Source organism: Bacillus rossius, chromosome 2 (assembly GCF_032445375.1).
Source record: "Bacillus rossius redtenbacheri isolate Brsri chromosome 2, Brsri_v3, whole genome shotgun sequence".
In the NCBI taxonomy this organism is placed as follows: domain Eukaryota; kingdom Metazoa; phylum Arthropoda; class Insecta; order Phasmatodea; family Bacillidae; genus Bacillus; species Bacillus rossius.
Window position 1 is genome coordinate 103,813,887 of NC_086331.1, and position 17,745 is coordinate 103,831,631.

Below are 17,745 nucleotides of genomic sequence, written 5' to 3' on the forward strand. Positions count from 1 at the left end.
GAAAAATATTTGAAAATAAATGGTAAATTAAAAAATTAAACATTGGTTAAGTTTACTAGGCTTATTTATATTTATCTTCGTACTTATTCTAAAACTGTTCTCCAAAATATTATTACTTTAATTTATATGTATTAAGAAAATTAATGCATATCATGTAAAAGAGTTAATGGAACGAATATAAATGTATAGGTTGCCATATTTAGAGACTCAAAAATACGAAGAAGTGAGAAATTTGTGGAAAACGACAAAATTCTAATGTTTTTAAAGTTTTTCCCAAAATTTCTCAACATTAAAAAAAAAAATGTGGTGCAGAACACAGCTGTTTATGTGAGTTGAGTGATGCCATTTCTTGAAACGTCATATGGAAGGTCATAGATCTTAACACAGGAAACAAATTTCAATAACAGAGTATTTCATTGTATTTTGAACATAGTATTTTTACTACAGAAAACATCAATTTTATTTATGAATGTTACAAATGTGATAAGTTGCTGATTGTGCTGTGTTTGTACGTCTTGTATCTTCATATCTTTGGTTATTTAGTTTGGGGGGGGGGGGGGAAGAAAGAATGGCTTTGTTTACAGATAAATTTGCAATCACACATTTTATATTTCTATGCAGTTTTACATTTATTTATTTCATTTCTTAATGTGACACAAAAATTTCATTTTTCAATGGAGAACAACGTGGTTTCCCAGTAAATGTCGTAACAAAATTGAAAAATAAAATAGTTTTAACATATCTTCTCATTTGTTCATACTATTCCTTTTTCTTAGAAATATTTTAGGTTAGGCCAAGAACTAATTGTAAATTGTATGTGAAGACATGTTACAAATGTGTTTAATGTATGTTTAGTCCCCTCCTCAAAATTTCTTTTACTTTAGTTACTACATCATCTTGAAATATACTCATTTTGTAAGTTCTGCGCTGTTTATGCCAAAAGATAGAGTTGATGTACTGCTTGATTTAGTACCTACCATGTGTTTTAATGATTTAACAGTAAGTTATTTAAATTTTTTGTTGAATTTAAGGAAGTTATGGAGATTATATTATTTTATTTTTTGAAATAGTTTCTAAAAAGAAACTGTTTTTTTTTTTGTAAAAAAACAATCAGTACATCTAAAGAAAAGCATTGTTTCCGTGTGTGTAAAATCTTTAAAAGATTTTTTTTTTTAATTCCTGGAATGTTTTCTTATCATTCTGCAAGATAGCATTGTGATACTGCAAGTAGTTTTATCATTTTATGAAATTGTTAAGTTTGGTATAAATATGTGAAATTGTAAATTGGGTTGGTTGGTATAGGTTAGCAACTTTTGAAATACTGTAAAAATCATTAGGAATTACCAATATTAAATGTGGCTAACAATCTCAGCAACAAAAAAGTGTTATGAAGCATTTGATATTTGTTGAAATTTTTATTTCTTTTAGATTATTTCTTTTTTGACTTTTTGAAACCTAGATTCGGATTCGAGGCACTCTTTGAGATTCGGATTTGAGAAAATTAGGATTCGACCCATCACTACTTAGAAGGATTTTGGAAATCCATACAAACACAAATTAAAGCCTGCCATGCAAGGAACAATATTGTTTACAATGTTCATGCATGGAGCCTAGTTTGCAGCTGTACTGGTTTAACCACTCAAAATGTTATTCCTAATGAACTACGGGCTGTGCTGCTAGATATTCGTAATTGAAATGGTGCTTCTTTCTCTGTGTATTTACTAACCAAGAACATACTCTTTTAGTGATGTTACTTTGGGAAGCTTTGTAGCCATGATAGCTCACTGAACACGTAGTATTAATCCTGTTTAATGCATGCTCATTTTAACATGAAAATCATGACAAATAAATTTTATTTTCTTGAAAGAAAAAAACTTGTTCAAAGACTTTATTGTACTATTTTAATTATTTGTAAGCAAAATTTGTAGTGCTTCATGATTTATTACAATGGAGGGGTTTGATACATGTTCAAAACTCTGTACAGTCCAAATAAAATTATTTTTATATTTTTTAAAGTAAACATTATTATTATAATAATAAAAAATGTTCATTTAAAACTTCTTTGTTGTTCTTTTTGTACAAAAACTAACTTTGTGCATGAGCCTCCCAAAGCATCTCTAAATAATATTTTTGCAATACGTACTTTTGAAGGTTTTGTTAATCAAATTTGTCAGTTTTTTGAAGATAGTTTTTTTATTAATTTTTCATACAAAAATAGTAAAGAAATATAATTTATTTTGTTATAAAGTTTGTCCTCATCCAGTAAGCAAATTTTTATAAAATATTGTAGCATCATTTATTTAATGGTTTTTTTTTATAGTGGAACACTTTTGAGGAAAAAGAATGACTACTTTTAACTACTTAAAAATAATGTTACCTTTTCCTAAAAAAATTCAAGCCTACCAGGCCAAAACCTATGCCAATAAATTTTAATTCAAGTTAGTGAAAATTTATCTTCACCATTGCTACTCATAGTGAATTAAATTTTTATTTATTTATTTTAGTGTTTTCAGATTTGTTTTAATGTAAGGGATTACAGTTGATTTTATTCCATGCCATATCTGAGCTCTTGTAGAAAATAGCAAGGAAAAATGGAGGACATATTGTCAGATTTCAGAGGAGCTTAAATTACAACTGTTGACTCTCAGTTCAGGCTTCTTTCCTCTGCCCTTAGTCTGGACTTAGTATAATACCTGTTATTACTTCAGAAGTCATTTAATCCAGTGTATATTTAACCCTTCTGGCGCCCCCTTCTAAATCCACCACTGTCTCTGTGTGCATTGGGTCAATAACCAACTTGCACAGACTGGAAAAACATGTGGTAAAGTCATTTAGTTACATTTAGTTTTGCAGTTCCAAAGTTTCAGTATATTTTCAGCATTTAACAAAACAAATAAGTATGATAATTTTTTTCTTTTTAGTTTTCTTCTTTAAACTGACAGTTGAAAAAATAGACAGTTTAATCAAATAAAATGGGCTAGGCTGAGTAAGTGAAATTGTTAACTAGGGCACTTGCCTCAGTTGCTAGCTTCATTTTTATTGTATTGATTTCTCTTTCTAAACAGAAATTGGTATTTAAGTCATTTGCTTCTTCTGGGTAGTGGAAATGAGTTATCCTGACCTTGCCCAAAGAGAGACATTTGACAAAATAAAAAATTTGCAGGAATGCTATAAATATTTCAATTTTATATTTAAATAAGATTTTTAAATAAACAAGTAGTATTTCATTTATTATTGAATTTAATATGCAGCAGCACAAAAGTATCATAAATTTATTTATTGCTGCACAAACATTACAATGTTTCAATAAAATAACATTAGATTTTGTAAATGTATCTCAAGCATTGTGTGCTGTATGAGTAGTAACTATTCAATTATTCTCGTAATGAGTTGACAGTTGATGAGTACATTTAAACACATCATTAAAACTGATCTTCATATTTTTATATTAATACAAAAGTTAAAAACATAAATTTACAATTAAAACATTGAGATTAATAGATTAATAAAATAAAAAATTTATGTTTGTATAGACATTACATGGGAGTATATTATGTATCAGTACTACACTATCAGCAAATGTTTCAGCCAAAAAAGAAATAAGACACAAAATTACTTTGCTTTAGTATGCTGCTTTGTATGTTGTTTAATTTTAACCATCAGTGTTGGTTTTTCTTGAATCATGAACCATTCCCAGTCTGTTGTTTGAAAAATCTCTGTTTACAGAAATGTTGTGTGCAATATTTAGTCCTTGGAAATGTCCACAATGAAGTACCTTGAAAGTCCTACCTTTGTTAGTTATACTAACTGTCCACCAATTTGACAATGAAATAAGCACTTTACCTTAATACTGTTTTCCTACCTATGGCATTGCTACTTTGGTACATCACACAAAGTGGTTGGAAGTTCTGTTAAGTCCTGTGTGTGTTCATTTGTTAATTTAGGTTTTAATTCTCTGAGTGTTCATTCTGTAGTCAGTTTGCACCAAATGTTGTTAGACTAAAAAGTACTGTTAATGTTCTAAAATAATAAAACCATTTTATTGTACAATATATGTAATAAAACATTTGTCTACTACGTAAGTAAATGTATATTGAAATTTTAAACAGTTACATGATCTTAATTATAAAGTGCAGCTCATTTTTCTTCCAAAAAAAATGTTTGTGTCGTGGAAGTCATAAAGTTGTTGTTGGGGCTAGTTTTATATGTGTGCTGCCATTTATGTTAACTTTACATTTTGTAAAGGTAGGATGCCACTTTCTTAGTAAAGATGACTTTTATTGTTGCTATATAGTTCACATTTATATAAAACTATGTTTTACAAAAAATACTAAAAGTATTTTGAATTCATTATTTCAAATTTTTGCAATGGAAATACATTAAAGCCGTGCTGAAAAAAATAAACTTAGTAATTTATTTTTTGGGGAAACAACCCTACAGCACTCATTGGAATATAATCAACCCATTGTTTTGATGCCAATTAATTATTTTTGGAATCTGCAAGTTTTTACACTCTACAGGGCACTTCTGAGGGGAGGTTAATCTCATAAATGAATTAAAAGTAACTTAACACTAAATCTTAATAAAATTAACATTTACTATTAACTGAACAAATTACTTAACATTACAACTAAACAGTCTTTCAAGTTACCAAAAATCTTTACTTAAGAGCTTAAAAAATTTAATTGTGCTTCACAAATTATTATTTATTACAGAACTTAAAGACAACATAAAGTTATTTTGTAAACCTTTTTAATTACGATTAAAATTAACTTATCAGTAATGATTTGCATAACGTAAGGCTTACATAACGATAGACACTACATCTTTACAGACAGTGACTCGTTAAAACATTACAACTTGTTAACATGGAACCTCTCTTGCTAGAGTGATATACACGACTGAATCTTGTAACACTTAGGTTATAACCTCGCCCGTTTGAGTGAGCCTAACTGGCTTTTGCATCTCAAACTCTGCAGCCGGAACTGCGAACAACCGACTCGTTACGTAGGGGTCCTCTACTCCCCAAGTGAGCTCCAACTAATGGCTTGTACCCCTTCAAGAACCATACACCCGTCCTTCCACAATGATCTAGTACTGCCTCACTCAAATTTCGTAACAACTTTCCAGGCCAGTTGAGTAGGCTCCCCCCACCCAACTATGTGCGCGTGGCTACGGCACTGCCGGTTTCATCACAGAGCGTGATCTAGTAATGCTGGCAGGTGACAGCACAAGTGTGCTGCTGACACAGAGACCCGACTCTCCAGTGTCAGATATCTGCGCCATAGCACGCCGTGAGCCGCCATGCACCAGATTCTGGGTTGCGACACCTGCCAGGCTCACAGTTCCCGTCAAGTAGACCACCATAAACTTCAATTTGGTATCACTGGGAAAATTCTGGACTGCGACAGTATTAATTTTTGTTATCCAAGTCTACGAATAATCAAGAAGATTAATAAAAACTAAAATACAAGGGGATCACATGGCTGCAGTTCTACGTTAAAAGATAATGTGTTCATGTGTGTGCATGTGCATGCATGTGATAATAGTGATGGTAATATGCCCTCTGTAATAATTTAAAATTATTCACAAACCAACACATATTGGTTATGAAAACATTACCTAAATTATTGCTCTCGTTACATTTTCCAACTACTGTGCCATTTATTAAAATAGTCTGTTTACTATCTACTTTGCTTTTGTTATTTTCACTGCTGTTAAATACATTAATCAAACATATTTTGAGCTGTTTATCTCTAGACTATTGCTTTTACACTTTATACAAATGGTTTTTGTCATAATTTATGTCTAAAGCTTCAAGTAGATTGTCATGTCTACTTGGTAATAGTAATTGAATGTTGTCAACATATTTGTAATGTTACATTTTTTAGGTAAAATGATACTGTATTAATGTAGGCGGTGAATCTAAACTACATTTTATCCTGTACTGGCAGTACAGGTTAGTTCTAAGTTGTTTGTAAGTTTGTTTTGCTTATAAGAAAGAGTTAGCATTTAAAAAAAATTTCTTTTTCTTTAGTACATGTTGTAACTAAAATTTTTTGTGGTTGCAGATAACAGTTTATTTGGGCAAGAGAGATTTTGTTGATCATATAACACATGTGGATCCAATAGGTAATCTTCAATTCAGATTGTCTATGTTTGTTTTAGTTCTGTTGTTACATTATCCAAAATTTTAATTTAAAATTTAAATATTTTAACCAGACACATTTTTCTGATAATATTAATATAACATTTTCTGGCTGTTCGACCCATCTGGTCCGTAGTGTGGAGTAAGATTGCTGTCTTGTACTATAAACCTTGTGCGGATGTACAAGATTTGGTTTGTTTATCATGTCTTTAACATATAGGAAAGATTCTTTAATATTTCCAATATAAATACTATTTGTTGAACCACCATCTTTCAAATGCAAGATGAATTTTCCTTAAATTTTTTTTAGTGTATTCTAAACATAATTTCAAAATAATTTTTCTTTAAATATTTGCTTTAACTTAATTTAAAGCATTACGAGGGTTCTCAACCCGCTATTAAATATTAAGTTTTATGTCCTTTCAATTTTTTTAATATTAAATTTTAAACTTGAGTTTGTGTGAAATGCATTAATAATAATTTTTGACTTAATAGGGGAAGTTGGCTACTCTTCACAACCAATTTAGTCCGGATTCACAGTATATGTAGGGCTGGACTAGAAATTAAAGTGACGCAAGTGGGAGCTCCAAATAGCAAAGTGTTCAGGAAATAAAAATTTCTTTGCGGATTGATCAATAAAAGTCTTTTATGTTAGCGTAATTTCCAAGCAGTGGTTGGCGCAGCGGCAACAGTTCGGATTCGTAATGCGAGGATCGCAGGTTTGAGTCACCATGCAGAAACTTATTTTGGGCTTCTTTGTAATTTTTACGAGATTTTGCAAATGAACTGAAATAATGCATAATGTATTTTATTTATTTTTTCACAAACAGCATCTTTATTTTAACAGGCATATAATCATGAAAAATTTGGGAATTGCGAGTAACTTTCCAAGAATGAATTGTAGTTAAAGATACACTAGTACTTGGTATATAAAATTAGTTACTTTTGTTATTATACAGTTTATGAATTGTATGTGATTGGGTGATCAACGTAAAGCGTGAATTGTGTCTGCACCTTGCACACATTATGAACGCCACATTTTTACAGTTACTTGGTTGTTTTAAAGTATCTATAGAAAAACAAATGTGATTTACATTCATAAAAGATTATCTCTCATTGCACATTTGGCAGCAAACCAAGCATAACGCATCATGTTGCAGAATGTTGGCGAAAATAGCTGGTGATGTACAATGGAATGTATTTTGATACACTCTTCTCGGGTTGTAATATCTTTTTCTCTCTCGATGAGATAAGAGCTGTTTTAAATCTACTGATCAAGTTCTTTACCTGACGATAAAAATGCACATCACAGGGTTGCACTTGCGGAGTGCAATTGGGGGAATCATTTTGATACTGCTCGTTGGCAATCCTTCTTCATCTTGGAAAACCTCGTCGTATAATTGTGGATTTATTTATCCTCACAAAACAATTAACAGAATAAATTTTTTCTCCTGCACATAGGGCTTCATCATATCAATTTAAAATTTTTTGTACAAGGCTGTTATAAGTTTACGAGATTTTGATCGGTGACAAAAATTTTATTTCCTAAATGCTTTGCCATCTGGAGCTCCCACTTGCCTCACTGTCATTTCGAGTCAAGCCTTACATATTCTATAATCCCGGACAAAATCAGTGATGACGAGTAGCCAACTTACCCTTGGAAATATTAACTTTCTTACAATTTGTACATAATTGGTTCCTTGTTTTGTAGATGGAGTAGTTTTGATTGATCCAGAGTATGTGAAGGATCGTAGGGTCTTTGGTCACGTACTCGCAGCTTTTCGCTATGGTCGCGAGGATCTGGATGTTTTGGGATTGACATTTCGAAAAGATCTCTACTTAGCAGCGGAGCAGATATACCCTCAAGATAACAGTTCTACAAAACGTCCACTCACAAGGCTTCAGGTAAGAGATATTCTTTTGATTTATCCTGGTTTATTACTGAAATACAGAGAATCTTGTGTGAATATAAATGCAGTGTTTCAGGCTTGGGTTTTTGTGTCTGGTGTATTTGAGTATTGAGATTTGTGAAACCTTTATCTTATCAAAATTATATTCTTTTTTATTAGAGTCCTCTACATAAGGCCTAAGGTTAATACAGAATGCACAATGTTTAAAATATTTATGTTTTAATATATTTTTAGGCTGACGGTAGGTAGCTTAACTTTAAAACATTAATCCAGTAGGTAAAGTTTTATGTCATTCTTAAAGGAATCAAATGTATGAAAACTCCTTATAAGACACTAAGCATTTAAAAAAAAATTAAATGTGTAAGAGCATTATTATGTACTTCAAAAAACTGTTTTAAAATTCAGAAAAAATTTAAAATAAAGAATTTTCAATAAGCAATTTTATTGTTTATCTGATCCATGTCCAACATCATGAATAGGTACTTAATGAAAGGCTGACTTTGTACTTGCTATATTTCATCCACTTCATCATCACTAACAGTAGCCATGGAGCTGATGACTTGCATTGTGTACCATGCTCTATGAAATGTGAAAATATTAAAGAGACTTTAGTTATGTAACCTGATGAGAAAAAATATTTTTCCCCATTGATCATCAGTCCATTTGTTACACTTTCTTGAGATGTTGAGAGAAAAAATGATTTTTCCACATTTTACAAGATGTTCTTTTGGAATTTATGATTTAATAACTACATTTTTGATTTAGGCAGCAATCTATCAAGTAAACCACAACAAAGCTTGGCTGGATTTTCACAAATTTTATTACAAATTAGTCCAGTACCTGATTAGGTTAGACTAAAATTTTGTAACACACAAATTTCACCCCTACCCATATATATTTTTCACAGACTCCCAAGCAACTTTTCCTTGAACCTTTGTTACCTTTCATCTAGAGCAGCGGTTCCCAACTTCTTTGTTATCACTGTACCCTAAAATTACTTCACTGAAATTGGAGCCACACTATATATATTTTTTAATACAATATTTTTTGTTACATTTTTATATGTGTTTTTCTGGGTTTAAATGCTTTTATTAAAATAAGGTTGATTTATTGTTATAATCAGCTAGAAATTACTATATTACATAAAATTCACTTAAACACTATAGAGAACTTTGTTGATTTATCTATACAGTAAATGGCTTCAGAATAGCTAAACAACACTCATTACTTTAAGTTTCAATGTCTTAAAGTCCATAAACACTACAAGAAAACTACCAAATGTTTCTTAAAAGTAACTTGTGAAATTTGTTCAGGCCTTAACCACTATTAATCTAAAGTTCTCTTCTATAAAGTGGAAAAAATACAGCTTGCTACTGAACCCAAGAGTTTGCCCAAATGAAATTTAAGATTTGCATCTATCACTTGCCATCGAGTGGCAGTAAAACAGTTTCTTACTTGCCTTCAGTCCTTTTCGGTTCTTAGTTCTGAGCCTAGGTTTAAAATCCTCCTTGGTGCGCCTAACTTGGCTGCATTTCTTGGACCCTTGCTTGATGTTTTATTCGCTCTGCAAAGCTCGTTCTCTGTTGTATTGTAGACTCAAGACAGCGCCGGTCTCGTTGACCCAGCAGGATCTCGGCTGGAATTACAGACTCCGGACTGGGACTCACTGTTTGGGATCTTTCTTCTTTCTCCATCCACATCTCCTGACTACTTGAAAGCCACCATCCGGGCCTCTGGGGATCGTTCCACTTGTCACTCTTCGGGTTGGCGAGTCAACACTCACTCGCCTTTTGCGTCAGTCATTCTCCGAGCTGCACTCGTCCTATTTTAATGTAGCAGACGAGTTCTCTCACCAGTGATGCATCTGGAATACAGCTCGTGCTTCGACACTCAGCGAGTCTCCACTTGACCACCTACTTGATAACTTACTCTGGACGTCTGGTATCGATTGTTGCATTATGACCATCACTATCTCCATCTTCATTAATATTCTCTGCTTCCTGCAACGTGAGTGTCTGATCACTGGCCACTCACTGATGGATTCTGACTCCCCACTGCTAGTGTCCCAGACTGGGGTCGAGTTGCGTACTGTTCTGTTTGCTCATAACCACCTCCTCTGTACATCCAGGCTTGTGCCCTGTCATCATATCTTTCGAGAATGTTTTGCCAACTTCTTCACGTTCGCTAATCTACAGTCTTCAACTCCACATCATAAGCTGTCTGACTGATTTCACTGACTTCTGCTATGCTGCCCTTACATCATAAGTCAACCCACAGAAGATTCACTGACCTCGGGGACTGTACCAGGCATCAACACCCAAGCGAAGGCGTAATGGCAGTTCTCCTCATTACACATGATTATATTTATCTAGCGAAATATCATGGCACACTCGCAGAGGCTTAACGTGTGCCTCAGCACAGTGGTTGGAAAACGCTGCTTTAAAATCTAGGCGTTTTGGTGTTTATGAGTTTTTCTGCTGACCCAAGTTTGAAATTCATATTACTCGTAAGTTCTCGATGCAGTAACATTTTAGAAATGTAACTAATATGAAATTACATCATAAGATAATTAATTTTCATAGTTTTTTTTTAAAATCAATAATTTTATTGGGAAACCATTTGTTTTTAAACATAACATTTTTTTTTCTAAATTATTATTTTTTTTATTGGTCATATGTTTTCAAGTACTTTTTAAATATATTGCTGTTAGTTTCAGTTACAGAATCTATTTTTGAATGGTCAAAATATTAGCATTCTGACATATTTTACTGTGTATTGAAGTGGTCTTTGTTTTTTAGAAAAGAAAAAATTAAATTAACTAAATGGTGTTTAATGTTTAAGTTTTGATAAAAAATAATAATATTCTATAACCACTTTTCATTTGTCATTGTTATATAATGAACCAATTTTTTTTTTTAAATTTAAATGATTGTGCAGGAACGTTTGATTAAGAAGTTGGGCCCAAATGCATACCCCTTTTACTTTGAACTGCCACCCCACTGTCCAGCATCTGTGACACTTCAGCCGGCACCAGGCGATACAGGGAAACCATGTGGTGTGGATTATGAACTGAAGGCATTTGTTGGAGAAACACAAGATGACAAACCACACAAAAGGTAAGTAAACACTTTTATTCATATCAAAGGTGATTGTATGATTTTTTTACATTAATTTGTGATATTTTATATAATTTATGTAATAATTGTAGAAGTTTTCCAAAACACAACTTTTCATGCAAAAATACATAGAAAGAAACTATTCCATAGCAAAACAATTCTATAGTGCGGGCAATCCCAATGTTTAACATAAATAATATTTAATTCAAGCACATTGCCACATAAATTTTGCAATAGTTTGTTGGAAAATGTTTCAGCATAAAAATTTATAAACAAACACAGTTATTTTATCATGTTGAGTGATAAATAGCTAAGTTTAGCCAAGTTAGATCTTTCACATTTTTGTTGGAGGTAAGTCCTTTCGTGAATCCATATTCTACACATCATGGGTAGGGCCATGCAATTTTCGCGATCGCGAAAAAATGACGAAAAACGCGAAATATTCATTAAATCTGATTTTCCCACGAAATTCGCCTTTTTTTTGACAATTCACGATAAAACACGCGAAAAACGCAAAAAATATTTATTAACTCCTTTGTTCAACACAACAGAGACAGTGCCAACTTGTACCACCTTACTACGAAAATAATATGCATTACGTTTTATAACTGTAAACACGGCAGGAAATTTCAACAATCCTTAAAAATCTGACGTGAGTAGAGTATTAAACTTGTATTCTCATAAATTCATGCGGTAAGGGATGTGGATTGGAATCCAAACGGTATTTTTTTTCCCCGTAGCAACGTTACCAATTTATAATAATAATATATTTTTTCTAACCTCAGATAACTTGTCGTATATATAAAGCTGTCGGAAAAAAATTAAATAGAACCATCCGTCAAAACGATCGTGATAATATATTTTATTAACGAAGTCACGCGCCATCTTCTTTGTTGATACTGCAAATTAGACCAGTCACAGACTCTTTCTATGCATAGATGTGTCTATCCAGATGTAGAAAGCCGCTCACCCGAACAGTTCCGAAGTTTTCCGATCGCAAGTAAAAAAGCACCATAATTAAAGGATTAAAATATTTTTATTTTACGGTCATTAAGTATTTTAAATAACGCCAACCTAACCTAAGATAACGTTTAACTTCGGAAGATTTCAGGTTGTGCTTGTAGTTTCTATTTGAACTTTAAGTTATCCATCCAATACAGCACAATGTTTTTAAAAGGCAATATCGCCACTATTCCAAAATGGCGCCGTTCTGGAAATGTTCAGTATTCACAATGAATGCAACACATTAGGTCCTGAAACTAAAAAAAAAAATTCTTGGAAGTAATTAATTGTTGGTTAGTTCAACATGCCAAAAATGTGTAAAAGAATTTAAAAGTGATGGCTTTTTTATTTTTGATGAAGGAAGTAAAATTATGATGTGCAAGTATTGCACAAGTATTGTGAGTGGCTGCGAAAAGACTTGATTCCTGTAACTGCAGTCTGATACTTCAGGCCAACCATTTCAAGCATACAACATTGTTGTACATTTTAAATAAATTATCAATATAAATATACCTATGTATGTACATATATATTTTTAAAATTTATTGCAAGGTATATGCATTAAGTGGCTTGCATATAAATGCATTATATATTATATGCTAAGTTATTAGTTTTAATATGCTATTCTAAAGTTAATAAAGTGTATATATGCATATTTGTATAGGAAATTCAATGGAATAATAATTTTAAAAAATAATATTATTTGCCGGTAATTTTTTTTGCTGATTTTTAACACCACTTTTCAGTTTTTTTAACGAATTTTTATACCGCTTTTCAGATTTTTTAACGAATTTTTATACCACTTTTACCTGTTTATAATGACGAAATACCTCATTTTTATTCACCACTTTCAGGTGACCCTAATCATGGGTCATTGTCTATAATTAATAAAAACTTTGTTAATACAAAATTCTTATTAATACAGTATGTTGTTCAGTTTCTAGAAATTATATATCAGTTATAGTGCTTAGTAGATTGTTTAGTACAATAATATGGTTATTATATAATAAAAATTATTTTTGTCCCACTAAGGAGCAATTACTTGAATTAAAGAAAGTGTAGTTCAAATATCATAGAATGATAAAAAAAAGTAAAAATTTAACTAATAATTGTGATATTTTCTTGGTTCAGAAGAGAATGGAAAAACAGCTTAGAGATATCATACTCATCCAAAATTATGATGTGTTTCCTTGTAAATAATTTCTGAAACGTTGGCGCATTCTGCTGTAATAAATAATTTTAATCTTAGTATGGTACAAAATGACATTTTGTAATAAATTTGTATCGAATCTAGGTAAAATTGTACCTTTGGTATTGTATATAACTATGTACCTATCTGAAAGTTTTCTTATTGAAATTTTTCATTTTTTTTTTGTTATTCATGTAATAACTGAGACTTTATTAAAATGTTTTTTAGAAATTAAATATCAATAGTTTGGTTAGTAAAAATCTCATTACTACAAAATACCAACATGGTGGTCTCTTCAGGTTTGTATTGATGAGGTGAAAATGTATTATAGTTTTCCAAATTTATTTTGTCACAACTTTCCTCAAGCAAAATAGATTTGCCTAAGGTGAGTATGTTTTTTAAAAGAAAACTCTTTTAGTGCTGCCAACATGAGGTAAAAACATTCGGTTGGTTTCTGTTTTGACTGCGGTGCCACCATTGCTTTTAATTTCCTCCAGTGTTTTTATGTGTTTTACGTTGCTGCAGATGGATTATTATTTTTTGTTTTGTTTTGAAGTGGCCTAAGGCTGGTATTTATAGTCGCATCTTGAGCAATGTCTTGAGACCGTCTTGACGAAGACGGTCTTGTTTCTCAAGGCAGCGATTTCAATCTCCATGTTTCATAGTCCGCGAACAAGACGAGCTTCATGAAGACTGCATGCTCAAGCAAGAGCTTGTTTTCCGTACTTATGGCTTGACGAAGCACTTACTTGAGACAGCCGAAAAGACACGAGCATACACGAACTTTGGCGATTGAACTGTTTTCGTTAAATATTCTGGTACTATTCACACCAAGCACTGAAACCCCAGAATTTGAGGCTATTTATAGTAACAAGATTTAGTGAGTATATATCACTACATTCGAAGTGCGTTTGTACGTTGATGTGAGGAATTCGTTTATTGTTATAATACTCTTGAATCACACATGGAAAAATTGATGTTTTGCGACCACAAATATGCATACCTTCTAGTACATCTCAGCTTGTGTCACTTGAGATGAATGAAATTAAGAACTTTATAGACTTTTGTCTTTCCTGTGCAAGTTTAACATTACGAAATTATGTATCTAACGATTGAATAATACCCTTTTAAAAAATAATAAAATTAAGTTAGCATCTTCAGAACTGTTTATACTGAATTACTACTTGTTTAAAAGCTACCTGTCTTTACAGAATTATCAAAAAATATTTCAGGTAGTGAAAAATGTTTTTTTTGAGAAAATGTCACTCTGCTTCAGCTTCAGGATAAGGTACAGAAAATGTTAGTTTAATAAAAATATCAGATTTAACTACACAGTAAAATAAAATTTTTAATTTAAGTAAGAAAAATGTATGTTTAGAATTATAACAATAAGTTTGAACGAATCTGATAAGGGTACATAGTAAGGAACTTAAAATTTTGTAAACCCTTTTATAAAGTGTTTGTTCATCAATAATATAAGACATTAATTTCCTCATATAATAGGTTAATTTTTCTTGTTCAAGTTACTTGTGATTCTATAATTTAATCGTATTATAAGTAAAATATATAGACTACAGTATGTCTCAAAGCCTACTGCGTATGAAATAACCAAATCATTAAATTGAGCTATGTATTTAAATATATTATAACAATTAGATTTTAAAAAATTAATCTAATAAAATTTCTCTTAAAGCTATATTTGCTTTTTTCATTTACTGTAACTATAAAAAAAAACATTGTCAGTGCCAGGATTTGAAACACATTCACATTGTTTTCTCAATTTATGAACTTGAAACCCATCTCCCTAACCATTACACTACGAAACCTCTAACGAGTTTTTGTGGAAAATTATGGTATATAAACAGTGTAATGCCACTTTTTCTTAAATTATTTTTAATGTATTTTGGGTGTCACAAATGTAGAATTAAATTTTCTGATTGTGATATGTACCATCAACCATCATTAAACGCATCGTTTTCCACATCCATTGTACTCGTTCTGTGATCGATACGTATATGAACGTGTCTGTTTAGCACTTGAAAATGTAACCACTGGTCACAAACAAACACTAAACTCATTTAAAATACATATAAAATTGCTTCAGCACTTCATACAGGATTTATTTAAGTTTAAAAATACGAGGTTCACGAGAATCCGCCATTTTATACATTGCGATCAGAACAAGCAATTGCTTGAGACATGCCTGCAGTGGTCTTGGCAAAGACGATCTTATTCGTGTTCTTAAGCACGGTCTCAGCGACTATGAAACATGCTTCTACGATGGTGTTCTCAAGCAACGACTATGAGACAGGAGAATGCCCTCTCATAAATAAGAAATATGTGACTATCATAAGATGGTCTTCATCAAGATTGTCTTGTTTGCGATCACTTGAGATCATCTCAAGCAACCTCTATGGCACACAAATGTTAAATAAGAATGCATATAAGAATTTCTTGACGAAGGAATTGCTCAAGACGTGAATATAAATACCGCCCTAAGTGGTCAAATGTTACGGTGTTTATAATTTTTTAAATATTCACATGTGGTTACTTTAATTTGTAAGATTTATTTTGCGACGTAAATTAATTCAGCAATGTATGTGTTGGGATAGTTACCCACAAGCTTGGATAGTGACAGAGGGGCATCATAGGTGCTTTAACAATAAAACAATTTATTCATGCTCATATGTGACAGAAATCAAACACCAAAAAATTATGTAGCTGTTTCAACTTCCAGAAGACTACATTTTCCATCTCCTGCAGTTGTCACTGTCCCGAAGCATACTGTACACTTAGTTAAATATACATACGCAACATCTTATTAAACAAGAATTTACAGTGAGTGGTGCAGTGAGTTTTTGAAACTTTGCCTCTTGCCTTTAGCAAGCTAACGCACAATCCGCTTAAAATGTGAAGCATGAGCAATACATATGGCTCATGAAAATTGACAGTAACTAATATGTTTTCGTTAACACCAGTCTTTAACCCAAAACTATAACTGCTCGTGCCTTGGGGCCTAGTCTGTATACTCCAGTCGGCACTCGCCTGGTCTCTTCTTTGAGTTCCTGAGTTCTGGTTACTCACTCTCTCCAGCTCTGAGATGCCACTAGTAACCAACTCGCTTTAGCGTCAGCAGTGGGTAGTGAGTTCTCCAACTCGTTCAGGCTTTGACGGCAGGGTAGCGAGTTCTCTATCTCACTCTGGATCTGGCCTCTCAGCAGCGAGTTCTCCAACTCACTCAGGGCGTGGCAGCCGGTACCAAGTTCTCTGATTCCCCTTGTATTCCGGAGGTGGGCGGTGAGCTCTCCAACTTGCTCTGGTCTGGGCAACAGGTAACGAGTTCTCTGACTCGCTCTGGATTCGTCAGCGTGGTAGTGAGCTCTCCGACTCACTATGAGTTTGGCAGCTGGACGAGTTTGCGTCATCGAGTAACAAGTTTTTTCTACTCACTAGGCGTGCTCCCCCCTCGTGCAGTGGGCCTGCGCTACTTTCTGTCCGTTGGGTTATTCCCAGCCCAGAGCTTCTGTCTGCTCGTGGGTGTGGTCTTGGTCTCCCATATCACAGCCAGCACCGTGAGTTCATGTACCCGCTTCCTGGCTGTGACTTCAGCTGTCGGTCGCTGCTGTCGAGGACAACTTACACTAGATTTTTAGTTACCCTAGATGAGTGCATAGCTGTTTCACGTAAACCACGACAGTTTTTGGGTTAACGCAAAGCAGAAAAATGTTATGGCTGTACAAATCATTACATATGAAATACTATGAATTCATATTTCCTCTAAATAAGATTGTAATCTTAGTAGTTATTCCTTTAAAGACTGTACTATGTTATGTTAGAAAGTGGGTTTGAATATGTCGTCCCCAATAGATTTACTACATTAGGATTGTTTTGTATTTAGAAGCCAATAAAAAATTTTTTCTTGCAAAAGAATGTTAGTTAATTTTTTTTACACTGTGCAAAAGATTGAATTAATTTGTAAAAATGGAAATTTATAGGGTGTACATTGCAATAAATATTATTTATGTATTTTTAACTTTTTTATTGGTATATGTTTTTGTAGAAATTCGGTGAGATTGGCAATAAGAAAAATAATGTACGCTCCAAGTAAGCAAGGTGACCAACCATCAGTGGAAGTTAGTAAAGAATTTATGATGAGTCCAAACAAATTACATTTAGAAGCATCGTTGGACAAAGAGGTAAGCATTGAAATATTTTTTAATTTTTAATTGTTCTGGTTTCAAGTTAAATTTTAAATATCTGTTAAATGCTTAATAAAATAATTATAATCTTATGTATTTTTCATTTTGGTTGTAAACATTATTTTGTATTCGTTTGCATTTGGTTAAAATCATTGTCTTCTTCGAAAGCAATCCAGTTTTG

At 32.5% G+C, this 17,745-nt stretch overlaps 1 protein-coding gene across 2 annotated transcripts in view; it reads left to right on the plus strand.

Annotated features, from left to right (window-relative positions):
• Positions 1-17,745, plus strand: part of LOC134529540 (beta-arrestin-1) — a 95,497-nt gene that overhangs the window by 32,358 nt on the left and 45,394 nt on the right. For both annotated transcript variants that reach the window (XM_063363742.1, XM_063363741.1), the window contains exons 4-7: positions 6,072-6,132; positions 7,860-8,053; positions 10,996-11,174; positions 17,426-17,561. In XM_063363742.1, the coding sequence (XP_063219812.1) occupies positions 6,072-6,132; positions 7,860-8,053; positions 10,996-11,174; positions 17,426-17,561 (570 nt within the window). The remainder of the gene's footprint in view (positions 1-6,071; positions 6,133-7,859; positions 8,054-10,995; positions 11,175-17,425; positions 17,562-17,745) is intronic.